The 26,261-nt window shown below is 45.9% G+C and overlaps 2 protein-coding genes and 1 long non-coding RNA gene across 9 annotated transcripts in view; 1 reads left to right on the top strand and 2 right to left on the bottom strand.

Moving 5' to 3' along the window:
* Positions 1–3,236, bottom strand: part of LOC106590456 (disco-interacting protein 2 homolog C) — a 38,881-nt gene extending 35,645 nt beyond the window's left edge. For 2 of the 3 annotated variants that reach the window (XM_045710594.1, XM_045710596.1), the window contains exon 1: positions 2,877–3,235. In XM_045710594.1, the coding sequence (XP_045566550.1) occupies positions 2,877–2,955 (79 nt within the window). In that variant the 5' untranslated portion in view covers positions 2,956–3,235. Of the gene's footprint in view, positions 1–2,876 lie in introns of all 3 variants that reach the window. The other variant, XM_045710595.1, reaches the window with a different exon arrangement.
* A 23-nt stretch (positions 3,237–3,259) lies between these two features.
* On the top strand, positions 3,260–3,969 carry LOC123731534 (uncharacterized). The gene is made up of 2 exons (XR_006762690.1): positions 3,260–3,535; positions 3,679–3,969. It is a non-coding gene; the product is annotated as an uncharacterized lncRNA (long non-coding RNA).
* LOC106590509 (la-related protein 4B) lies at positions 3,970–26,102 on the bottom strand. Of its 5 annotated transcripts, none has more exons than XM_014181597.2 (17): positions 25,653–26,102; positions 18,836–18,995; positions 13,586–13,727; positions 13,333–13,461; positions 13,198–13,246; positions 12,965–13,101; positions 9,514–9,617; positions 8,847–8,957; positions 6,879–6,932; positions 6,591–6,794; positions 6,417–6,493; positions 6,010–6,228; positions 5,803–5,848; positions 5,446–5,592; positions 5,276–5,373; positions 5,048–5,147; positions 3,970–4,923 (listed from the first exon to the last, which is right to left on the bottom strand). In XM_014181597.2, exons 2-17 carry the CDS (start codon positions 18,926–18,928, stop codon positions 4,897–4,899), a joined length of 1,737 nt encoding a protein of 578 aa, XP_014037072.1. In that variant the 5' UTR covers positions 18,929–18,995; positions 25,653–26,102; the 3' UTR covers positions 3,970–4,896. The 5 variants fall into 5 exon arrangements, with proteins under 5 accessions (XP_014037072.1, XP_045566555.1, XP_045566554.1 ...); XM_045710599.1 differs by having other exon boundaries at positions 3,970–4,824; positions 6,010–6,225; positions 25,653–26,099; XM_045710598.1 differs by having other exon boundaries at positions 3,970–4,824; positions 18,836–19,022; positions 25,653–26,091.
* Between the last annotated feature and the right edge of the window lie 159 nt (positions 26,103–26,261).

Raw genomic sequence — 26,261 nt, 5'->3', positions numbered from 1 at the left:
TCTGTTTTTTACGAGGCTTCAGAACACAGAACCTGCCCTTTTAGTGTGAGAGAGAGAGAGAGAGAGAGAGAGAGAACAGACAGACAGACAGACAGACAGACAGACAGACAGACAGACAGACAGACAGACAGACAGACAGACAGACAGACAGACAGACAGACAGACAGACAGACAGACAGACAGAATAGAGACAGTATGTGAGTGAGTGGACGAGGCCAGCCCTGGTTTGCTTGTTTCTGTGCCATTTCACATCTATGTCAGTATGTGTGTGTGTGAGGGAGAGGAAGATAGAGAGAAAAATAGAGAGATCGAGACAGAGAGAGAGAGAGAGAGAGAGAGAGAGAGAGAGAGAAATAGAGAGATCGAGACAGAGAGAGAGAGAGAGAGAGAGAGAGAGAGAGAGAGAGAGACAATGTGTTTCACAATCTGAGGGTAGCCAGAACATCTAGGTCCAATCTGCTCATCTGTTCCTCGCTGTGATATTCAGCATGTGTGTGGTGTAAATCTACGAGGCCTTTCTGTAGATCAGCAACAGCATGACGGCATTCCTGTTTCTGCACACACACACACACACACACACACACACACACACACAACAGGGAGACGCCATCTTCCTCTCTCAGCGCAGCGGAGCAGGCAGGGAGTTGCCTAGCAACCATTCTCCTGGAGAAGGCCTGGTGGCCATCTTGGATTTCAAGCATCAGATGTAATAACTGGGCTAATCTAATGATACCTGCCTAAGTGTGTGTGAGTGAGAATATCCAAGCGAATGCCACACTGAAATATCACTGAGATCATAACAGCCCTTCTCTCTATTTCCTATTCTCTCTTTCTTCAAATTCTCTTTTTCTCTCGCTCTCACACAAGAAAGCTGAGAGGGAATCTATAGTACATATATGTCACGACCAGTTAAAGCAAAGTTTCATTTTCCTGGATGCAGAAGAACATCTTATAGAAACTTCCATTTTCCTTAAAGTGGCTAAAAATTGCTAGCAATCATGGAACATTGGAAATAGTGTGTGTGTGTGTGTGTGTGTGTGTGTGTGTGTGTGTGTGTGTGTGTGTGTGTCGGCTGTGTGTGTCTCACGCTGATCCCCAGAATCACATCAACGTCCAGCTGTGATTGGTTACAGCCTAAGCAGTGTTCCTTCCCAATTGGTCTTTGTGAACTAATCAAATCACACAGATTGGCATGGCATCTCTATCCCACTCTCTTTCACTCTGTACACCCCCCTCTCTTTCACTCTGTACACCCCCCTCTCTCTTTCACTCTGTACACCCCCCTCTCTCTTTCACTCTGTACACCCCCCCTCTCTCTTTCACTCTGTACACCCCCCCCCTCTTTCACTCTGTACACCCCCCCCCCTCTTTCACTCTGTACACCCCCCTCTCTCTTTCACTCTGTACACCCCCTCTCTCTTTCACTCTGTACACCCCCCCTCTCTTTCACTCTGTACACCCCCCTCTCTTTCACTCTGTACACCCCCCTCTCTCTTTCACTCTGTACACCCCCTCTCTCTTTCACTCTGTACACCCCCCTCTCTCTTTCACTCTGTACACCCCCCCCTCTCTTTCACTCTGTACACACCGTCTCTATCACTCTGTACACCCCCCTCTCTCTATCACTCTGTACACCCCTCTCTCTATCACTCTGTACACCCCCCTCTCTCTATCACTCTGTACACCCCCCTCTCTTTCACTCTGTACACCCCCCTCTCTCTTTCACTCTGTACACCCCCCCTCTCTCTATCACTCTGTACACCCCCCTCTCTATCACTCTGTACACCCCCCCCTCTCTCTATCACTCTGTACACCCCCCTCTCTCACTCTGTACACCCCCCCTCTCTTTCACTCTGTACACCCCCTTCTCTATCACTTTGTTCACCCTTTCTTTCTCTCTCTATCAATATATACATCCCTCCTTTCTATCACTCTGTGCACCCCCCCTCTCTATATCAATCTGCACACCCCCTCATCTGTCCATCTCCAGTACAGCACCTGTATCTCCATCACTATCTGTCCTGGTCCTGCTCTGATGAACAGCCTATGGAGGGACAGCTGGGTTTGGGATCCAACAATCATAGCATTAAAAATAGGCTACTGGCTGCATTAGGCTCTAGACGTTCATCAGTGCGTCTCTAACACGCTAGCCCACGATGCAAACCACGCACACAACATGCATCAGGAGCGTTGACGGCAATCTATAGAGCAGACAATGTATATGAATAAAATATGTCAACATTATATAACACAGAGATAAATGCGCAATTTATCTGACAATCACGCGCTGCAAAATAATCTCAGAATTCCATTGGTTAATCCGCATGGTTGTGATTTAACAGATTCCTTGTGGGCTATTTTATTTTAGATTCAATCGTCGCCAGAAAAAAAACACCCAAATCATCATCATTATCATCATCAGCAGCAGCAGCTGAGTATGCAGGCCAAAACACCGAGCCCGATCACGAACACACACATAACCGTATCCTGTCACGCAGTGTTGCAGAGATATTATTCAATTCATACGTTTGAGCATGACACACACGTACAGGCCTACACATACACGCACACGGGTCCGTGGACTTACGGACAAAAAAACGTATTTCAAGTCATAACACCCAGTTGGTCTCAAGGTCAAATGCCGGGTTTGTGTCGGTGTCACCAAGAGAGAGACAAAGGCAGGCGGGTCAATCCCGCAGTGGGCTGCTGGGTCTCCCCTCACCCTGTCCCGGCTAAAACAGGCTGGGAGGGCCGCTCTGACAAACATCTGGAGGGGCGGAGCAGTGGAGAGCGAGTGGGGTCTGGGGGAACGGGCCATTGCTTTAGAGATTCCTCTACGTTAACGGATTAAACGTGCGCGCGGGGTTTGTTCTTACCCTCTGACAGCTCGAGTTCCAACTCCGCCAGCCGGGCGCGAACGTCCAGTGGTAAAGGCGACGCCTCACGCTCTGCCATTAGGTTATACAGTAGAAAAATCTCTCCGTCCTCCCTCAGTTGCCGTCTCCTCCTCTCCTCCAGCAGAGAGCTATTCCGCGGATCCTCCTAGGAGGCAGCTAGCGGTGCATTGAGGGGAACAAAGAGAAAAATATGTTTTGTCGGTTTACCGGGGCTCCGGCATGGCCTCGTTAGTCTGCCTCCTCTCCGTTATTATCGTCTCTGTGATGAGGGACCACTGAGGGTCGATCCGTGGGTCTCGAGGCTGCTTGCCCGGCGATGCGGTGCTGATGATGATCCTCGCGCTGTTAGGAGCTACTGTCACGTGACGCACGGTGGAGAGGAGAGGAGCGCTACCAGGAGGGACCGATGGTGGCGCCGCGTGGGAGGCATGGGTATGATGTCCAAACCACTGCACCACACCCTCTTGATACACACATGGATATATAGGCCTATATCACTGAATTATGGCAACAACAATGTACTGGTGGATCTCTGGTCTTCATGAAGCCCAAGGAATTGCCAAGGAGCAGACAAGCCGGGCTTTCTGCCCACCACTCGGCTTAGCTCTGAGAGCTCAGCTCAAGTCTTCAAGTCTCAGGTAAGGTACGCTACTTACTCATCTGATTTTGCCACAACCAACGCTATACTGATAATTAGCCCATATGCAGAGTAGCTAGCTCCATAGCATCACTGCATTTTATAATAACACAGCATGTGGTGACATTGTCACATGATTTGAAGGTCCAATGATGCTGAAGTAGGATTAAACAAACCAGCTGTAATAGCTGCGATCAGAGAATCAGCACCACAGACGCGGACAGCGACAGACGCGGAGCTCAGCACCACGTGACATTGGAAAGCGCCGCTCTCAGGCGCAGACATTCACCACTTGAACAATCTGACCGCAGGCGACTACTGAAGGAAAGGTTCATGTACGAATTTAGTTTGCTAGACTGATTCAGCCAGCCATATTGACTTCTTCAACCAAACTTTAGAATTGTAAGTAACAGGGAATAAATGACTATGCGAAAATATATGTTTACTGTTTATTATTAAGGCAATTGTTTAATAACAGTCAAATTATTTACATCTGTACAGAAAAAAAAACATTCACCTTTTTAAATCATGCCTCAATTCTGTATCTAATACCCACATTTACAAACTTAATCTCTCTCAAACACAGGAAATCTGAACAGAAAACGATTTACCTCCCACCACCCCTGATTCCAAATCAAGTTGTTAACTCAAGTAACTCTAACAATGTTGCATCTGTATGTAAACTTATCAATATCAACCAGAGTTGTTCCTCTTCTTAACGCCTGACTGTAAGAGACTCCCCCTCCCCCAGTCAACACAAAAGGAATTCCATCTAACATAAAATAAATGACATCTAAAACTCATGCAGAAACAAAATGTTATATGACATCAGTGCTTTAGTCTCTTGTCACTCAGTGTCTGGCTGTTCGTAGTTACTCTAAATGTTACGATGAAGTTATTTAGACTAGAATTAATACAGCAATCTGATGTCCAATCCTCTAAATACTGATCAATATTAATCAAAAGAAATCAATCAATATCAAAACATAAAGATTTCAGAAAGTCAGAAAGGTCCGTCAAGTCAGACGGACAGACAGCAGAGAGAAACAACAATGCTACAACTTTTCTATTTTTTTCTTTGGCTTGAAGAACTTCTTCCCCTTCTCTCCCCAACCCAAAGTAACTATCTCACTCTGGTCACCGTGATAACTGGGCCGGGTCAGGCGCCTGCGCAGGATAGGCTGGGACAAGCTCCGTCCCCAAGGGGGTGTGGTCAGTAGCCTTTGCGGTGAGCATCTGATTAGCTTGTATCCGCTGGCAGATCTCAGCGTAGCTTGGCTTCTTGGACTCCTAACCATTCACAACACAGGACCGGTCAGTACCCAGCATACACAACTTCTCTGGTAGACAGATGACTGCATCTCAATAGTCTCTTCTCCTTCTTCTGCACTGATGAGGTGAGAAAACCATTTTAGACTATTGAGATGTAGCCATGCTGTGGTACATTCAACTTCACCATTTCAAAAAAACAACTATTAACCAGTTTGTCTCTGTAGTCTGTGAGTCGTCTCACCGCTGCTGGTCTGTTCCCCTTCGTGGTCTGAAGCGGTTCTTTCGCGGTCGGACGGGCTGCTGTGGTTCTCTTGGGAGACGCTACAGTTTCCTTTAGCTTCCTGTGGGACAGCAACAACCACCATATAACACAACACAAACGTAACATCATAACACTGACAAGTCTGTAACTTTCTTCCCTAAAGTAATCATACAAAACACATTGTGAACGGAAGGAGAATATACTCACTCTAGGGGGAGGGTTTTCTGAGGCAATGCTGTGATAGGCTGGAGGTCTTGTGAAGTCACAGTGGTTGGTTCGCTGGTACTGCTGCCTCTAACTGGACTCTGGAGCAAGAAAAACAACCTTACAAGAAAGTAGAGGGAGTGTCTGAGTGTGTTTGTGTGACTCTTGGTTACCTTGTGGTTGCTGGTTGCCTTGTGGATGTTGGTTGCTGTGGTAACTGTTGCTGTAGAAGCTGTAGCCAGGGGAAGTGGGGGGAAGCTATTGGGGTCGAGTTCCAGACTGGGAGACAAGGAGCGGGGGGGCGACTGGGGGGGCCCTCTCTAAACACACACACACACACTTATAAACAGGTTTATATGCACACAGACATACAGTACATATCCAGTACATATATGAATTTGTAACAGATCATTGCAGAAAACACAACTTGTTCAACATTTTCAGGGTCCCGTTTTGGGTCGTGAGCACTACTATCAAAACTACTGGCTGAAATGATACAAAACCTTTATAACACATCTTTAAGTACTTACAGAGTACTTGTCATCTCTTCTTCTCCTCTGACCAATGGGACCTCTCCTTCAGAGAGAGAGATTAGAGAGAGAGAGAGAGAGAGAGAGGCATAATTTTCTTCAGTTCAGGTGGTACCTAAAAAAAATGTCTCTCCCTTTTAGTCTCTAATGAAAATGAGTGATCAGGAAGAGACCCGTCTCTAAGGGCTAGAGGTTAGAGGTCACTACCTTCCTCTGTCAGTGCTGGGGGAGGACCCTGACCCCCCTCTCCCTCCACGTCGACCCCCTTCTCCATCCCTACGCCTGTTGCCTGGTAACCGTGGCCGACCCTGCCTGGGGGGGCCAGGGACGCATCCTATTGGTCCACCCTCCGGGAAGAAGGGAGGATCATCCAGAAGGCCCGGCCCCCTGTCGCCAGACCACCGCCTCTGGTCTCGCTGCCCCCTGCTGGAGGAGAGAGGGAAACACAGATGTCAAAAATCACCTCACCACAACGTAACTACAAACATGCTTCCATCGTCAAGCAAAACACAGAAAGGGAGAGAGACAAAAAGAGAGAGGGCAAGAGAATGATAGCTGGGGAGAAGGAGAGAGATGTCTCTCCAGAATGAGAACGTGAGTGAGGAGTGTATTACCTGTGTCTGTGTGAGGGGGATAGCTTGAAGCTGGGGAATCCTGGGAAGCCATCCATGAAGCCAGAGAATGACGCCATCTGCTGGACAGAACAACAATGACACCAGGGAGAGAGAACGCTTGTGCCTGCATGATAGATTTTGTGCCTGCGTGTGTATGTGTATTTTCCACCTCACCATGACAGGGTCTGTGTATCCGGCCATGGCAGCCAAGCTCTGATTGGTCATTGTGTAGAGCTGTGGGAGGGGCTGCTGGAAAGTGGGCTGGGCGTAGAATGGGCTGTAAGGCTGCTGATTGGTGCAGGGCTCCATTGGGCAGGGCCTGTAGCCATTCTTTGGCGCGTAAGATGTGACTGCCATCACTTTGGCCTTGATTCGCGCCTAATGAATGAATTAACCAATCTTTTATCATGTGATTGCCACTTGCATGGAAAAGTACTGTTTAGTGAAGGACCCTACACTCACCTTGATGGGTTTCCCCTGGAACATCCTTACCTCCTCTCTTAGGTACTGGAACGCCTGGAAAACACACACACACACACACACACACACACACACACACACACACACACACACACACACACACACACACACACACACACACACACACACACACACACACACACACACACACACACACACACACACAGACACAGAAACAGAGTAACAGGATAGTCCAACTTAAATTAGCTTTCAAAGCTACTTTACTTAACGGCTAATCAGCATTTCCAGTAATTGTCCGGGAGGTGAGTGTATTGTCTCCTCCTCATGTTGAGATCCAAAGTTCAAACCATTTTAAGTGAATGAAATCTGCAGCTCAATGAAATGTGCATGAATGTCTAGAGGATCAATCCCTCTCCTACCTGTCGTTAACCCCCCTAACCCCAGTCTCTCCTACCTGTCGTTACCCCCCTAACCCCAGTGCCTCCTACCTGTCGTTAACCCCCCTAACCCCAGTCTCTCCTACCTGTCTTTAACCCCCCCTAACCCCAGTCTCTCCTACCTGTCGTTAACCCCCCCTAACCCCAGTCTCTCCTACCTGTCGTTAACCCCCCTAACCCCAGTCTCTCCTACCTGTCGTTAACCCCCCTAACCCCAGTCTCTCCTACCTGTCTTTAACCCCCCTAACCCCAGTCGCTCCTACCTGTCGTTAACCCCCCTAACCCCAGTCTCTCCTACCTGTCGTTAACCCCCCTAACCCCAGTCTCTCCTACCTGTCGTTAACCCCCCCAACCCCAGTCGCTCCTACCTGTCGTTAACCCCCTAACCCCAGTCTCTCCTACCTGTCGTTAACCCCCCCTAACCCCAGTCTCTCCTACCTGTCGTTAACCCCCTAACCCCAGTCTCTCCTACCTGTCGTTAACCCCCCTAACCCCAGTCTCTCCTACCTGTCGTTAACCCCCCTAACCCCAGTCTCTCCAACCTGTTTGTAACCCCCCTAACCCCAGTCTCTCCTACCTGTCGTTAACCCCCCTAACCCCAGTCTCTCCTACCTGTCGTTAACCCCCCTAACCCCAGTCTCTCCTACCTTCGTTAACCCCCCCAACCCCAGTCTCTCCTACCTGTCGTTAACCCCCCTAACCCCAGTCTCTCCTACCTGTCGTTAACCCCCCTAACCCCAGTCTCTCCTACCTGTCGTTAACCCCCCTAACCCCAGTCTCTCCTACCTGTCGTTAACCCCCCTAACCCCAGTCTCTCCTACCTGTCGTTAACCCCCCTAACCCCAGTCTCTCCTACCTGTCGTTAACCCCCCTAACCCCAGTCTCTCCTACCTGTCGTTAACCCCCCTAACCCCAGTCTCTCCTACCTGTCGTTAACCCCCCTAACCCCAGTCTCTCCTACCTGTCGTTAACCCCCAAACCCCAGTCTCTCCTACCTGTCGTTAACCCCCCTAACCCCAGTCTCTCCTACCTGTCGTTAACCCCCCTAACCCCAGTCTCTCCTACCTGTCGTTAACCCCCCTAACCCCAGTCTCTCCTACCTGTCGTTAACCCCCCTAACCCCAGTCTCTCCTACCTGTCGTTAACCCCCCTAACCCCAGTCTCTCCTACCTGTCGTTAACCCCCCTAACCCCAGTCTCTCCTACCTCTCGTTAACCCCCCTAACCCCAGTCGCTCCTACCTGTCGTTAACCCCCTAACCCCAGTCTCTCCTACCTCTCGTTAACCCCCAAACCCGTCTCTCCTACCTGTCGTTAACCCCCTAACCCCAGTCTCTCCTACCTGTCGTTAACCCCCAAACCCCAGTCTCTCCCACCTGTTCGTTAACCCCCTAACCCAGTCTCTCCTACCTCTCGTTAACCCCCCAAACCCTAGTCTCTCCTACCTGTCGTTAACCCCCTAACCCAGTCTCTCCTACCTCTCGTTAACCCCCCAAACCCCAGTCTCTCCCAGCTATTCATTAACCCCCCTTAACCTCAGACTCCAAGCAGTACCTGTTGAGCGTCAGCCTCACTGTGGAAGGTGATGAACCAGTTGTCGTTCTGGGCAAACTCACAGCTCTGGATCCTGGGGAGTCTCTCACATGCAAACAGAGCCTTTACCTCCTGGTGGTCAACAAGATAAACACACACAATGTCAGAACGAACGAACGAACGGACGGACGGACACAAGTTTCTTACAGTTAGTGCTGAGCCATAAGTGCTTTATGAGGTCAGTTTGTTTTTGGATATTCTTTTGGGACATTAAATGCACTGTGGGTTGAAGGCTGTAACAACACAAAATAAAACAATGAATAAAAGTACCATGATAAAAACATACTAGAACGTTCAATTGAACGAATGCTGTACTGTACTGAAGGTCAAGTTGAGAAACGGGGAGGGGCTGGGTTGTGGCTTCAAAATGCACCTCTGCCCTTTAAATACGTCACTCATTGTTTTAAGCCACACCCACCGAACGGAGCAAACGTACCTCAAAATCTTTTCGAGAATGTTTTGGGGAAACGTGTCGCAACATAGCAAACGTTCCAGCAAACTGAACACACCCCTGATGTATTTCTAGAGAAACTGAGCATTGAGCTCAGAAAAAAACATAACTAAATGGAATTCAAAAGAATTGAACCGATGTCGGTCAATTAGTTGTTTAAAAACAACAAATTCTTACCTCTGGGGGTGTGGTCTCTGGGACCTCTCGGAGGATGACGATACAGCGACCCTGATGTGGCCGTACCTTCTGTCCACATTCTGCCACCTCCACCAGTGGCAATGCTACGAGCCAATCAGGAGAGAGGACACGGTCAGCGCCCTCCCGCCAAGTAAACATCTTACCCAATCAGGTATACCAGTGGTTCCCAAACATTTCACAGTCCCGTACCCCTTCAAACATTCAACCTCCAGCTACGTACCCCCTCTAGCACCAGGGTTGTTTTTTTGCCATCATTGTAAGCCTGCCACACACACACACACACACACACACACACACACACACACATTTATTAAACATAAGAATGAGTGTGAGTTGTCGTCGCAACCCGGCTCATGGGAAGTGAGCTCTTATAGAACCAGGGCACAAATAATAATAATCAATAATCTTGTTCTTTATTTAGCCATCTTGCATATGAAACCTTATTTGTTCATCGACAATTGTGAATAACTTACCACAGGTTAATGAGAAGGGTGTGCTTGAAAGGATGCACATAACTCTGCAATGTTGGGTTGTATTGGAGTCTCAGTCTTAAATCATTTTCCACACAGTCTGTGTCTGTATTTAGTCATGCTAGTGAGGGCTGAGAACCCACTCTCACATAGGTACGTGGTTGCTAAGGGCATCAGTGTCTTAACAGCGAGATTTGCCAAGGCAGGATACTCTGAGCGCAGCCCAATCCAGAAATCTGGCAGTGGCTTCTGATTAAATAACATTTTCACAGAACTGCTTGTTGCAATTTCGATGAGGCTCTCTTGTTCAGATATCGGTAAGTGGACTGGAGGCAGGGCATGAAAGGGATAACGAGAATCCAGTTGTTTGTGTCGTCCATTTTGGGAAAGTACCTGTGTAATTGCGCACCCAACTCACTCAGGTGCTTCGCTATATCACATTTGACGTTGTCCGTAAGCTTGAGTTCATTTGCACACAAAAAAACTCATATAATGATGGAAAGACCTGTGTGTTGTCCTTGTTAATGCAGACAGAGAAGAGCTCCAACTTCTTAATCATAGCCTCAATTTTGTCCCGCACATTGAATATAGTTGCGGAGAGTTCCTGTAATCCTAGATTCAGATCATTCAGGTGAGAAAAAACATCACCCAGATAGGCCAGTCGTGTGAGAAACTCATCATCATGCAAGCGGTCAGACAAGTGAACATTTTGGTCAGTAAAGAAAAATGTAAGCTCGTCTCTCAATTTAAAAAAAACGTGTCAATACTTTTCTAGCCAGCGCACTTCTGTATGTTGTAAAAGCGTTACATAGTCACTGCCCATATCATTGCATAGTGCAGAAAATACACAAGAGTTCAGGGGCCTTGCTTTAACAAAGTTAACAATTTTCACTGTAGTGTCCAAAACGTCTTTCAAGCTGTCAGGCATTCCCTTGGCAGCAAGAGCCTCTCGGTGGATGCTGCAGTGTACCCAAGTGGCGTCGGCAGCAACTGTTTCCACTCCACTATGTCTCCCTGTCATGGCTTTTGTACCATCAGTACAGATACCAACGTGAGCAGCAGCTACTTTTGGCTACATACGGCCCGTTAGTGGAATTTCCATGAGAGAGCAACGGTTAATGTGATTGGATGTTAATTATTTGACTAGGCTACCTGTATTTGACATTGTGTTGTTATTTCGCTGAACACTAGATGGTTTCATTTTATTTTTGGCAGTGAAACGAGGCTACTCAGGCGACAAAAAAACCTCGCCCAAATATAGCCCCGTTGGAAAATATAAATGGACTGTTTGACTTTTTAACATTTTTTTATGTGAATCACATTTTTATTTGGCGTACCCCCGACGGCATTGCGCGTACCCCAGTTTGAGAATACCTGATGTATACAATACAACAACTAACCAACATACATACACTACCGGTCAAAAGTTTTAGAACACCTACACATTCAAGGGTTTTTCTTTATTTTTATTATTTTCTACATTGTAGAATAATAGGTAGGACATAAAAACTATGAAATAACACATATGGAATCTGTAGTAACCAAAAAAGTGTTAAACAAATCAAAACATTTTATATTTGAGATTATTCAAATAGCCACCCTTCGCCTCGATGACAGCTTTGCACACTCTTGGCATTCTCTCAACCAGCTTCATGAGGTAGTCACCCGGAATGCATTTCAATTAACAGGTGTGCCTTCTTAAAAGCACATTTGTGGAATTTCTTTCCTTCCTTAATGTGTTTGAGCCAATCAGTTGTGTTGTGAAAATGTAGGGGGTATACAGAAGATAGCCCTATTTGGTAAAAGACCAAGTCCATATTATGGCAAGAACAGCTCAAATAAACAAAGAGAAACCACAGTCCATCATTAATTTAAGACTTGAAGGTCAGTCAATACAGAAAAATTGCAGTCGCAAAAACCATCAAGCGCTGTGATGAAACTGGCTCTCATGAGGACCGCCACAGGAATGGAACACCCAGAGTTACCTCTGCTGCAGAGGATAAGTTCATTAGAGTTACCAGCATCAGAAATTGCAGCCCAAATAAATGCATCACAGAGTTCAAATAACAGACACATCTCAACATCAACTGTTCAGAGGAGACTGAGTGAATCAGGCCTTCATGGTTGAATTGCTGCAAAGAAATCACTATTAAAAGGACACCAATAATAAGAAGAGACTTGCTTGGGCCAAGAAACACGAGCAATGGAAACTAGACCGGTAGAAATGTGTCCTTTGGTCCGGAGTCTAAATTGGAGATTTTTGGTTCCAACCTCCGTTTCTTTGTGATACGCAGAGTAGGTGAACGGATGATCTCCATATGTGCATTTCCCACCATAAAGCATGGAGGAGGTGTTATGGTGTGGGGGTGCTTTGCTGGTGACACTGTCTGTGATTTATTTAGAATTCAAGGCACACTTAACCAGCATGGCTACCATAGCATTCTGCAACGATACGCCATCCCATCTGGTTTGGGCATAGTGGGACTATCAATGACCCAACACACCTCCAGCCTGTGTAAGAGCTATTTTACCAAGAAGGAGAGTGCTGCATCAGATGACCTGGCCTCCACAGTCCCCCGACCACAACCAAATTGAGATGGTTTGGGATGAGTCGAACCGCAGAGTGAAGGAAAAGCAGCCAACAAGTGCTCAGTATATGTGGGAACTCCTGTTGGAAAAGCATTCCAGGTGAAGCTGGTTGAGAGAATGCCAAGAGGTTGCAAAGCTGTCATCAAGGCAAAGGGAGCCTATTTGAAGAATCTCAATCTAAAATATATTTTATTTGTTTAACACTTTTTGTTACTACAGATTCCATATGTGTTATTTCATAGTTTTGATGTCTTCACTATTATTCCACATGATAGAAAATAGTAAAAATAAAGAAAAACCCTTGAATGAGTAGGTGTTCTAAAACTTTTGACCGTTGGTGTACACACACACAAAAACTTAAGTTAACTCACACTTGAGGACGTCAGAGATGAGCTCCAAGTCCGTGCTGAGCTTCTTGATGTGGTCGATGTTGGCAAGCGTTGCTATGGGAACGTACTGGTCACTGTCCATCTGGGAGACGAGGTAGAGGTCATTGGCCAGGTTCTCCCTGAGGGGACATCAGCCAATCAGAAAACAAACCTTACTGTCCACTGACCAATCAGAAACGACCCTCGCTGCCCATTGACCAATCACACAGACGTACCGTGACAGACAGGACTCCAGTGAGGTCTTCAGCTGCGCCATGAGCTCCTCTGAAAGCAACAACATGAATAACATATGTCTGTATCAGACATCATCTGATAAACAGTCTTGTTTGACCAGCCAGTAACGTTGGTACCTGAGACACAGCTGTCCTGGACCAGGCCATTGGCTGACGGGTTTCCCATGGTGACCACCGGAAATTCTACACCGCCCGGTTCCAGCTGAGCCTCGCCCACTTCCTCCAGGTCATATCCCTGCTCATACCCTGAGGACCAATCAGGTAGTGACGTTTACTAGACAGACACTAAAATAAGCCAAAGAAGGCAGCAGACCCCTCTGGATTAAGGGCTAGGCGTTGTTTTATATTCACTCTACTACCGCATGCTTACCTTCCTGGTTGTCAAGGTGACTGGTCACCGCCAGCCATGATTGGAGGGCGTCAGTGTAGACTAGGCCTGAGGGGTCCAAGCTAAGCGTGTGATTGGCCCATACTTGAGCGTTTGGGTTCAGCTCAGAGACCGGGGTGGATTCCTGTAAGGGAACACACACACCCAAGGTCAGTGTGTCTTCGAAAAATAGAAAACTTCTATAGTGTGTGTGTGTACTCTGCTCCTGCCAGGTCTCAACTGGGTCAATCGTGACCAGAACAGAACTTTTTAACTCACATGAATAGAGATGTGTGTTTTCTCATCCCGACAGTTGACAGACACACACGGCTGAAGTACTCACAGGCTGGTGGTGAGGGTGCCATTCCCAGAGACAAGAGTCCTGGGGCAGCAGAGTGCTGCAGGTGGTGTAGGCCATGGATCTAGGGGGCTGCTCCTCCTCGCCTTCACCCTGGCTGGGCACCATATCCTGGGCCCATCCTCCACAGCCCTCTTGCAGCCCTGGCCCTAAATGCATCCAGGGAGAGGGGTAGAGGCCCGAGAAGGTGGGGTCCACTTCCTCCCCAAGCAGCTCTGATACCATGTCCATCATGCCCCGCTCTTCAGTCTGACCTCTAAGCCCCACAGTGCCCGTCTCTGTGGTGACAGGCAGTGACCTCTGACCCAGGAACTGTATCTGGTAAGACGGGGTGGAGGTGTAAACATCAATCTGATCATGCTCCACCCCCAGCACACCTGCCAGCAAATAGGAATCTGCAGTTGTTGCATCGTCTCCAGGGTAGTTCACAGTAGAACAGTTATCGCCGTGGTAACCAAAGGTCAGGGGCCCCTCACTACTGTCAATGTGTGTCCCTACACTACTGTCAGCGTTCTGCAGTCAGTGGGTTCAGTTCCTCTCTCTGAACTCACTCTCCCATCACTCCCCTCTGACCCTACAGAGGAGGAAGTGGACAAGGAGTTTGAAGAACCTTTACAGGGCGGTAAGTGAGTGTCCTCACTAGGCAGGTCCTGAGGGACAGCAGTAGAGCCTCCTCTTTCCTCAGAGAGATGGCTGCTTTCTGGGTCCTCCTCACAGTCCTGAGGAAGATGGGCACCCGGCTCTGTCCTCACAACCCTGAGGAAGATGGCTGCTCCCTCTGGTGGGGTGACAGGTGACGGAAGCCATTTCCTGCCAGTGTTTCTGTTCCACACTGGTTTCCGGCTCCTTTTCTGTTCCTGCAGATCTTCCCCCTATAACCTCAGCCTGGACTGGCCAATCAGTGAGCTCTGAGTCATCAGCAGGGCTCCTGTTATTTCCAGGAGGTTTGACATGATCCCCATCAGGTCTCCCAGTATGCACATGGGTTATGTTTTGGTCAGGCTTGGTGTTGCGGTCAGAAGTAGTATCATATGGATCAAGTTGTTTCAGCTTCATGTTCCACATCCACTGGTCTAAGGTCAGATTTCAATGAGTAGACAGTAAAGTCCCTGGGTAGAGACACTGGGTAGACTGTCGATAGTGAGGAGAGTGTGGAGACTGGTGATACCTCTGTTAGTGTGGTCTCCACTGTCCTGCTGAGCATGGTCTCCTTTCAGCCTCTCACTGATCACACTTACTGAGACAGCCTGGTATATCTCTCCTCTCACTGATCACACTTACTGAGACAGCCTGGTATAACTCTCCTCTCACTGATCACACTTACTGAGACAGTCTGGTATATGTCCCGCCCCTCCATCTCCTCTACACACGTGGCTTCATTCACTGCCCCAACCAGGGGGCTGGAGTTGGGACTAGGACTAGAGCTGGGTGTGAGCTGCTCCTCTGTAAGGGTAGGGTCAGGAAGGCAGGGGTCTGTGGGGGTGGGGATAGAGTTGTGGGTATCATGGATATTTAAATCTGTAAGGGTAGGGTCAGGAAGGCAGGGGTCTGTGGGGGTGGGGATAGAGTTGTGGGTATCATGGATATTTAAATCTGTAAGGGTAGGGTCAGGAAGGCAGGGGTCTGTGGGGGTGGGGATAGAGTTGTGGGTATCATGGATATTTAAATCTGTAAGGGTAGGGTCAGGAAGGCAGGGGTCTGTGGGGGTGGAGATAGAGTTGTGGGTATCATGGATATTTAAATCTGTAAGGGTAGGGTCAGGAAGGCAGGGGTCTGTGGGGGTGGGGATAGAGTTGTGGGTATCATGGATATTTAAATCTGTAAGGGTAGGGTCAGGAAGGCAGGGGTCTGTGGGGGTGGGGATAGAGTTGTGGGTATCATGGATATTTAAATCTGTAAGGGTAGGGTCAGGAAGGCAGGGGTATGTGGGGGTGGGGATAGAGTTGTGGGTATCATGGATATTTAAATCTGTAAGGGTAGGGTCAGGAAGGCAGGGGTATGTGGGGGTGGGGATAGAGTTGTGGGTATCATGGATATTTAAATCTGTAAGGGTAGGGTCAGGAAGGCAGGGGTCTGTGGGGGTGGGGATAGAGTTGTGGGTATCATGGATATTTAAATCTGTAAGGGTAGGGTCAGGAAGGCAGGGGTCTGTGGGGGTGGGGATAGAGTTGTGGGTATCATGGATATTTAAATCTGTAAGGGTAGGGTCAGGAAGGCAGGGGTCTGTGGGGGTGGAGATATAGTTGTGGGTATCATGGATATTTAAATCTGTAAGGGTAGGGTCAGGAAGGCAGGGGTCTGTGGGGGTGGGGATAGAGTTGTGGGTATCATGGATATTTAAATCTGTAAGGGTAGGGTCAGGAAGGCAGGGGTCTGTGGGGGTGGAGATAGAGTTGTGGGTATCATGGATATTTAAATCTGTAAGGGTAGGGTCAGGAAGGCAGGGGTCTGTGGGGGTGGGGATAGAGTTGTGGGTATCATGGATATTTAAATCTGTAAGGGTAGGGTCAGGAAGGCAGGGGTATGTGGGGGTGGGGATAGAGTTGTGGGTATCATGGATATTTAAATCTGTAAGGGTAGGGTCAGGAAGGCAGGGGTCTGTGGGGGTGGGGATAGAGTTGTGGGTATCATGGATATTTAAATCTGTAAGGGTAGGGTCAGGAAGGCAGGGGTCTGTGGGGGTGGGGATAGAGTTGTGGGTATCATGGATATTTAAATCTGTAAGGGTAGGGTCAGGAAGGCAGGGGTCTGTGGGGGTGGGGATAGAGTTGTGGGTATCATGGATATTTAAATCTGTAAGGGTAGGGTCAGGAAGGCAGGGGTCTGTGGGGGTGGGGATAGAGTTGTGGGTATCATGGATATTTAAATCTGTAAGGGTAGGGTCAGGAAGGCAGGGGTCTGTGGGGGTGGGGATAGAGTTGTGGGTATCATGGATATTTAAATCTGTAAGGGTAGGGTCAGGAAGGCAGGGGTCTGTGGGGGTGGAGATAGAGTTGTGGGCATCATGGAGGTCTAAATCCCTCTTTGCATTTTCTCTTTTCTGGCTGCTGTCAACCATCTTTTCTGTGGGCATAGAACCTCTCTTCTTACCACACCCTCTCTCCTCCCGGTGTGATGTCAGCTGAAGTATGTCGGGAGCTGTAATGTCTCCAGTTAACAGCAGGGTTCTGGCGTCGCCGGGGGCGATGGGGCTGTCCTGTCGTAATGCCTGAGGGTCCTCATAGCTTCTCCAGAGAAGGTCCGCAGAGCTGGTGCCACGGGGGGCTCACAATAGGATTGGTCAAAAGCTGCTGGTTCCAATGTTTGTGATTGGTTGATGGGTGTAAATTCAACTGTTTGTGATTGGTCAGAAGCCATGGGTTCAGAAGCCTTGGGTTCTGTTATGTGCCATAGGTCAGGCGTTTGCAGATTTCACTCTGTGTAATTGGTCATTGGCTGTAGGTTCTTCTGCGTGTAATCGGATAGAGGCTGTATGTTCCCCTGAATGTGATTGGATAGCTGTAGGTTCTTCAATGTGTGATTGAATAAAGGATAATTGTTCCGCTGTCTGCGATTGGTCAGTGTCGAGGTCATATGCGTCGATGGAGCAGACGCTGTAGAAGCTCTGAGTTCTGGCCCTGAAACCCCGCCCCAGGGTTTCCCTGACGACACAGTCTTCCTCCTCAATCCGCCACTAAATTGAGGTAATCCCCCCAGCTCTGACATCATACAGCTGGTGGGTTGGGGATGTCTTGACCAGGCGGGTTCTCCAACCCTCGGTCTCTTCCTGGCCGGGGTCCAGGGTCCGGCTGAACCAGGTATCCCAGAGCACTTCATTCTCTGCTATCCTCTGTCTCACTGGGCTCTCAATTGTGTTCACTATTTTCTGTCTTTCTGGGTTCTCCATGGTGTTCTCTATCCTCTGGCTGGCTGAGTTCTGCATGGTGTTCTCCATCTGTCTCGCTAGGTTCTCAAATGTCTTGATCTTCTGTTTGGGTGGGTTCTCCATGGTGTTCTCTATCCTCTGGCTGGCTGAGTTCTGCATGGTGTTCTCCATCTGTCTCGCTAGGTTCTCAAATGTCTTGATCTTCTGTTTGGGTGGGTTCTGCATGGTGTTCTCTATCCTTTGTCTAGGTGAATTCTCCATGCTGTTCTCTGCTATTTTCTGTTTTAATTGGCTCTCCACACACTCCTCCATACACAGAACATTCTCACAGCTGGCCCTGGCCTTGGCAGTGTGTGTGTGTGGCACTCCTGCCTCCATGGAGTCGATGTGTGTGTTGGTCTGTGTGACCATGCCGGGGCCTGCGGAGGCGTTAATAATAGCCGGTTCCTCCTCCTGTGAGTGTTCTGGACTGAGTGGCCCCCGACTCCGCTACCTCTCGCCATGGGGCCTGTGAACACGTTGTCTTGGATGACATTGTTCTTCTTCTCCTGTTCCTGAATCTTCCGTTTGGCTGGTCCGTCTGGCACACAAGTGTGTTGAGCCAGTTGGTCAGATACATGTTGAGCCAGGCCATTAGCATGTGACCCTTGCCTTTACTCTTGCCTATTTGGCTGACTTACTCACTGTCTCGCTCTCTCTCCCTGCAAAGCCACTACAGAAGGCATGCCTAGACTGTGACTCTATGGCTAAATACCCACTGAAGCTCTGAGCAGCAGGAGGGATAAAATAGTTATGGGTGTATATGGGATGTATGCTAGTGTGTGTGTACTAATGAACAATCTGAACAACACATCAAGTCACAAACAACTGCACAATCCTTGTGACAATCTGCAATGTAGGTCTTGTATCTAATGATTAGAGCTAGGAGGTTTTTACTAGTCAGGTCACATAGCTGAGAAACATATGATCTACTACGCCAGACCCAAAAGGCTGTGTGTGTGAGTAAAGAGCTTTAGTGACAGTACTGTACCAGGTGTTGACGCTCCAGACCGAGGTGGTGTGACCACGTCTCCCGCAGCACCGGAGGCTCAGCTGGGACGGCCGACTCCTGGTCTGACGTCATGTGACGTCTGAACTCCTCTCAGGGATGTGTGCTGCTGCTCACCAGGGAAGCTGGTTGGGGGATATATCTAAACTCAGCAAAAAAAGAAACGTCCCTTTTTCAGGACCCTGTCTTTCAAAGATAATTCGTAAAAATCCAAATAACTTCACAGATCTTCATTGTAAAGGGTTTAAACACTGTTTCCCATGCTTGTTCAATGAACTATAAACAAATAATTAACATGCACCTGTGGAACGGTCGCTAAGACACTAACAGCTTACAGATGGTAGGCAAATAAGGTCACAGTTATGAAAACTTAGGACACTAAAGAGGCCTTTCTACTGAGTCTGAAAAACACAAAAAGAAAGATGCCCAGGGTCCCTGCATGAACGTGCCTTAGGAATGCAGCAAGGAGGCATGAGGACTGCAGATGTGGCCAGGGCAATAAATTGCAATGTCCGTACTGTGAGACGCCTAAGACAGCGCTACAGGGAGACAGGACGGACAGCTAATCATCCTCGCAGTGACAGACCACGTGTAACAACACCTGCACAGGATTGGTACATCCGAACATCACACCTGCGAGACAGTTACAGGATGCTCTACAACAACTGCCTGAGTTACACCAGGAACGCACAATCCCTCCATTAGTGCTCAGACTCTCTGCAATAGGCTGAGAGAGGCTGGACTGAGGGCTTGTAAGCCTGTTGTAAGGCAGGTCCTCACCAGACATCACCAGCAACAACGTCGCCTATGGGCACAAACCCACCGTCACTGGACCAGACAGGACTGGCAAAACGTGCTCTTCACTGACGAGTCGCGGTTTTGTCCCACCAGGGGTGCTGGTCGGGTTCGCGTTTATCATCGAAGGAATGAGCGTTACACTGAGACCTGTACTCTGGAGCGGGTTCGATTTGGAGGTGGAGGGTCCAACAAGCTCATCATCAGACTGAGCTTGTTGTCATTGCAGGCAATCTCAATGCTATGCGTTACAGGGAAGACATCCTCCTCCCTCATGTGGTACCCTTCCTGCAGGCTCATCCTGACATGACCCTCCAGCATGACAATGCCACCATCCATACTGCTCGTTCTGTGCGTGATTTCCTGCAAAACAGGAATGTCAGTGTTCTGCCATGGCCAGCGAAGAGCCCGGATCTCAATCCAATTGAGCACGTCTGGGACCTGTTGGATCGGAGGGTGAGGGCTTGGGCCATTCGCCCCAGAAATGTCCGGAAACTTGCAGGTGCCTTGGTGGAAGAGTGGGGTAACATCTCACAGCAAGAACTGGCAAATCTGGTGCAGTCCATGAGGAGGAGATGCACTGCAGTACTTAATGCAGCTGGTGGCCACACCAGATACTGACTGTTACTTTTGATTTTGTTCAGGGACACATTATTCCATTTCTGTTAGTCACATGTCTGTGGAACTTGTTCAGTTTATGTCTCAGTTGTTGAATCTTATGTTCATACAAATATTTACACATGCTAAGTTTGCTGAAAATAAACGCAGTTGACAGTGAGAGGACGTTTCTTTTTTTGCTGAGTTTATATGTGTATATACAGTGCCTTCGGGAAAGTATTCAGACCCCATTTTGTTACGTTACAGCCTTATTCTAAAATGGATTAAATAAAATACAAATCCTCAGAGATGTACACAACACCCCATATTGACAAAGTGAAAAAAGGTTTTTAGAAATTTTTGCAAATGTATTAAATAAAAACAGAAATTCCTTCTTTACATAAGTATTCAGACTAGAGGTCGACCGATTAATCGGAATGGCCGATTCATTAGGGCCGATTTTCAAGTTTTCATAACAAATCGGTAATCGGCATTTTTGGACACTGATCATGGCTGATTACATTGCACTCCACGAGGAGACTGCGTGGCAGGCTGACTACTTGTTATGCGAGTGCAGCAAGGAGCCAAGGTAAGGTGCTAGCTAGCATTAAACTTATCTTATAAAAAACAATCAATCTTAACATAATCACTAGTTAACTACACATGGTTGATGATATTACTAGTTTATCTAGCTTGTCCTGCGTTGCATATAATCGATGCGGTGCCTGTTAATTTATCATTGAATCATAGCCTACCTAGCCAAACGGGTGATTTAACAAGCGCATTCGCGAAAAAAGCACTGTCGTTGCACCAATGTGTACCTAACCATAAACATCAACGCCTTTCTTAAAATCAATACACAAGTATATATTTTTAAACCTGCATATTTAGTTACTATTGCCAGCTAACATGAATTTCTTTTAACTAGGGAAATTGTGTCACTTCTCTTGCGTTCTGTGCAACAGAGTCAGGGTATATGCAGCAGTTTGGGCCGCCTGGCTCGTTGCGAACTGAAGACTATTTCTTCCTAACAAAGACAGCCAACTTCGCCAAACGGGGGATGATTTAACAAAAGCGCATTTGCGAAAAAAGCACAATCGTTGCACGAATGTACCTAACCATAAACATCAATGCCTTTCTTAAAATCAATACACAGAAGTTTTATTTTTAAACCTGCATATTTAGCTAAAAGAAATCCAGGTTAGCAGGCAATATTAAACTAGGGAAATTGTGTCACTTCTCTTGTGTTCATTGCACGCAGAGTCAGGGTATATGCAACAGTTTGGGCCGCCTGGCTCGTTGCGAACTAATTTCCCAGAATTCTATGTAATTATGACATAACATTGAAGGTTGTGCAATGTAACAGCAATATTTAGACTTATGGATGCCACCCGTTAGATAAAGTACGGAACGGTTCCGTATTTCACTGAAAAAATAAACGTTTTGTTTTCGAAATGATAGTTTCCGGATTCTACCATATTAATGACCTAAGGCTCGTATTTCTGCGTGTTATTATGTTATAATTAAGTGTATGATTTGATAGAGCAGTCTGACTGAGCGATGGTAGGCAGCAGCAGGCTCGTAAGCATTCATTCAAACAGCACTTTACTGCGTTTGCCAGCAGCTCTTCGCAATGCTTCAAGCATTGCGCTGTTTATGACTTCAAGCCTATCAACTCCCGAGATTAGGCTGGCAATACTAAAGTACCTATTAGAACATCCAATAGTCAAAGGTATATGAAATATAAATGGAAGAGAGAGAAATAGTCCTATAATAACTACAACCTAAAACTTCTTACCTGGGAATATTGAAGACTCATGATAAAAGGAACCACCCACTTTCATATGTTCTCATGTTCTGAGCAAGGAACTTACACTTTAGCTTTTTTACATGGCACATATTGCACTTTTACTTTCTTCTCCAACACCTTGTTTTTGCATTATTTAAACCAAATTGAACATGTTTCATTATTTATTTGAGACTAAATTGATTTTATTGATGTATTATTTTAAGTTAAAATAAAAGTGTTTATTGTTCATTCAGTACGGTTGTAATTGTCATTATTACAAACATATATATATATATACATATATATACATATACATATATATACATATATATACATGTGTATATATACATATATGTGTATATATATATATATATACACATATATATATATATATATATATACACATATATATATATATACACATATATATATATATATATATATATATATATATATATATATATATATATATATACATATGTATATATATATATATATATACATACATATACACATATATATAGTTATATATATATATATATATATATACATATATATATATATACATACATACATATACACATATATACATACATATACACATATATATATATATACATATACACATATACATATATATATATATATACATATACACATATATATATATATATACATATACACATATATATATATACACATACACATATATATATATACACACATATATATATATATATTAAAAAAATAAAAATAAAATAATAATAATAATAAAAAATAAAAAATTAAATTAATTAATCGGTATCGGCTTTTTTGGTCCTCCAATAATCGGTATCGGCGTTGAAAAATCATAATCGCTCGACCTCTAATTCAGACCCTTTGCTATGAGAATCGAAATTGAGCTCAGGTACATCTTGTTTCCCTTGATCATCCTTGAGATGTTTCTACAACTTGACTGAAGTCCACCTGTGGTAAATTAAATTGATTGGACATGATTTGGAAAGGAACACACCTGTCTATATAAGGTTCAACAGTTGACAGTGGATGTCAGAGCAAAAACCAAGCCATGAAGTCGAAGGAATTGTCCATAGAGCTCCGAGACAGGATTGTGTCAAAGCACAGATCTGGGGAAGGGTACCAAAATATTTCTGCAGCATTGAAGGTCCCCAAGAAGGTTCACCTTCAAAAGGTACAACGACCCTAAGCACACAGGCAAGACAATTCAGGAGTGGCTTCGGGACAAGTCTCTGAATATCCTTAAGGTGCCCAGCCAGAACCCGGACTTCCGATCGAACATCTCTGGAGACCTGAAAATAGCTGTGCAGTGACGCTCCCGATCCAACCTGACAGAGCTTGAGAGGATCTGCAGAGAAGAATGGGAGAAACTTCCCAATACAAGTGTGCCAAGCTTGTAACGTCATACACAATAAGACTCGAGGCTGTAATCCCTGCCAAAGGTGCTTCAACAAAGTACTGAGTAAATGGTCTGAATAATTATGTAAATGTTTTTGCAAAAAATTATAAAACCTGTTTTTGCTTTGTCATTATGGGGTATTGTGTGTAGAATCAATACAGTACCAGTCAAAAGTTTGGACACAAGTACTCATTCAAGGGTTTTTCTTATGTGGGAACTCCTTCAAGACTGTTAGAAAATAATTCCAGGTGATGCTGGTTGAGAGAATGCCAAGAGTGTGCAAAGCTGCAAAGCTGTCATCAAGGCAAAGGGTGGCTACTTTGAAATATTTAAAATATTTTGATTTGTTTAACACTTTTTTTGGTGTGTAATTTGTGTAATTTCATAGTTTTGATGTATTCACTATTATTCTACAATGTAGAAAATAGTAAAAATAAAAAAACGCAGGAATGAGTAGGTGTGTCCAAACCTTTGCCTGGTACTGTGTGTGTGTGGAACAAAAGTATAAACGCAACATGTAAAGTGTTGGACCCATGAGCTGAAATAAAAATCCCAGAAATGTTCCATATGCACAAAAATGTTATTTATCTGAAATTTGTCTACATCCCTGCTAGTGAGCATTTTTTCTTTGCCAAGATAATCCATCCACCTGACAGGTGTGGCATATCAAGAAGCTGATTACACAGCATGATCATTAGACAAGTGCACCTTGTGCTGGGAACAATAAAAGGTAACTTGTCACAACAATGCCACAGATGTCCCAAGTTGAGGGAAAGTGCAATTGGCATGTTAACTGCAAGAATGCCCACCAGAGCTGTTGCCAGATAATTTAATGTTAATTTCTCTACCATAAGCCGCCTCCAACGTCATTTTAGAGAATTTGGCAGTACGTTCAACTAGCCTCACAACCGAAGACCACGTGTAACCACGCCAGCCCAGGACCTCCACATCCCGCTTCTTCACCTGCGGGATCGTCTAAGGGAGTGCTGAGGAGTATTTATTTCTGTAATAAAGCTCTTGTGTGGAAAAACTCATTCTGATTGGCCATGCCTGGCTCCCCAGTGGGTGGGCTGCACTCCTGCCCAGTCATGTGAAATCCATTGATTAGGGCCTAATGAATTTATTTCAATTGACTGATTTCCTTATATTAACTGTAACTCAGTAAAGTCTTTGAACCTTTTAAAATCTATTTTTGTTCAGTATGAATAGAGAAGAGAATGTGCTTAACCAGTGCAGGCTCTGGACATCTGACTGCAAGTTACCAGAGACACTGACAGCTGACTATGAACTCTGTACCGGGAAATGAGAAACGTACAGATCGTTGCCTGCCTATGAAGCTTGTTGCACCACATTTGCAGACAGATTTTGAAAGATCAGTCAGTGACACAGTTGGCTTTGTGAGAGCATTCATGTCAACTTGGACTAAGGGCTCAGATTCCGCGATAGAAATTGTTAAGTATTTTACGATTGAACCGAAATATGCGTTTAACGTGAATGTAGTCTCCGCTAAAGCAGCAACATTGCATCCAAGTTTCAATCACGCTGTAAAGCGGTATTTCCGTGATGCGGATTGAATAGAGCGCTAGTTTGACTAATACATATAATTTGGGCGAGGGAATTTGTGTGACTAGCCTACATAAGATGACTAGCTAGCTAAAGTTAACTTTGAAAAATACAGGTCGACAACATGCCAGCTTTAGCTAATGGTGAGCTGCCACTTGCCAGCACATGACTCATTCACCTGGGGCGTATTCATTACGCCGAATATGTTGCAAAACGTTTCTAAAACGGAAGCAACCGGAACGAAACGTGGAGTGACATATAGCAGCTGTATTTATGCAATTTTGCAACGGTTTGGCCTAATGATTACACCCCTGATTGGCCCTGTAGCGAAAACAGCTGACGTTAGCTAACTAGCGGCACCTACTTACTGTCCATTGACTAACAAACCTAGCTAGTTAGTCACCGTTAGCGAATGTCAGTTCCCAGTGGCCGTTGCTTATTCTGGCAAACTTAGCTAGATAGGTGCGCACCCAACAAGCAATATAACGTAGCTAATTACAGTAACAAAATAAACCAGCAGGGACAAGTTTCGTTGATCGGTTCACAACATATGGTGAGAATAACAATGATGTATTAGCTAACGTTAACTTATTGAAACAGTTTGCTTTGTTAACTAACGTTACATAGGCAAAGCAACTCACCTGGCCAATGTTGGCTAATATTCTCCTCTGCATACGATGTTAGCTAGTTTAGCCGTGTGTGTTGCTTTTCACACCGCCCGCCCGTCAAGTCTACCTCCTCCAAAATGACATGTAAACAAAACTTTTCAGTAACCATGGACACCAACAGCCTACCGAGACCAAAAAATATATATATTCTTTTTAAAGGTTAGGTTTGTGTTAACGAAAAATCTGAAGAATTTGAAAAATGTTTGTTTAAATTAGAAAACATTTACACGAAAAAAATCTCTGAACTTCTTTGCATTATTTTCAGGTGTAGCCAGCAGATCTGACTCGCTTGTTTACAGCTGGTCGGACAGTCTTCCTGTTCTAGATTAAAACACCACGGAGCCGGCGCGAGATATGGCTCGGAAAACGTATCCCAATCCAGGGAGCAGAAATACATTGTACTCCGAATTGGCCCATTATCCCAATTGTTACACAGAGAAGAATGAACGAGTGCTAATGGTCGGATCTGCTGCCTATGGCAGGTCACAGGTGCTGTCTGGAATGTTGGCTGATAAGAGAGGTTTGAATAATTAATATAAATGACAGATTTCAATCATGTTTATTTCTGAACATACAGTACAT

Source organism: Salmo salar, chromosome ssa29 (assembly GCF_905237065.1).
Source record: "Salmo salar chromosome ssa29, Ssal_v3.1, whole genome shotgun sequence".
NCBI lineage: Eukaryota > Metazoa > Chordata > Actinopteri > Salmoniformes > Salmonidae > Salmo > Salmo salar.
Note: the sequence above shows the minus strand (reverse complement) of the source record. Positions and strands in the feature narration are given on the sequence as shown.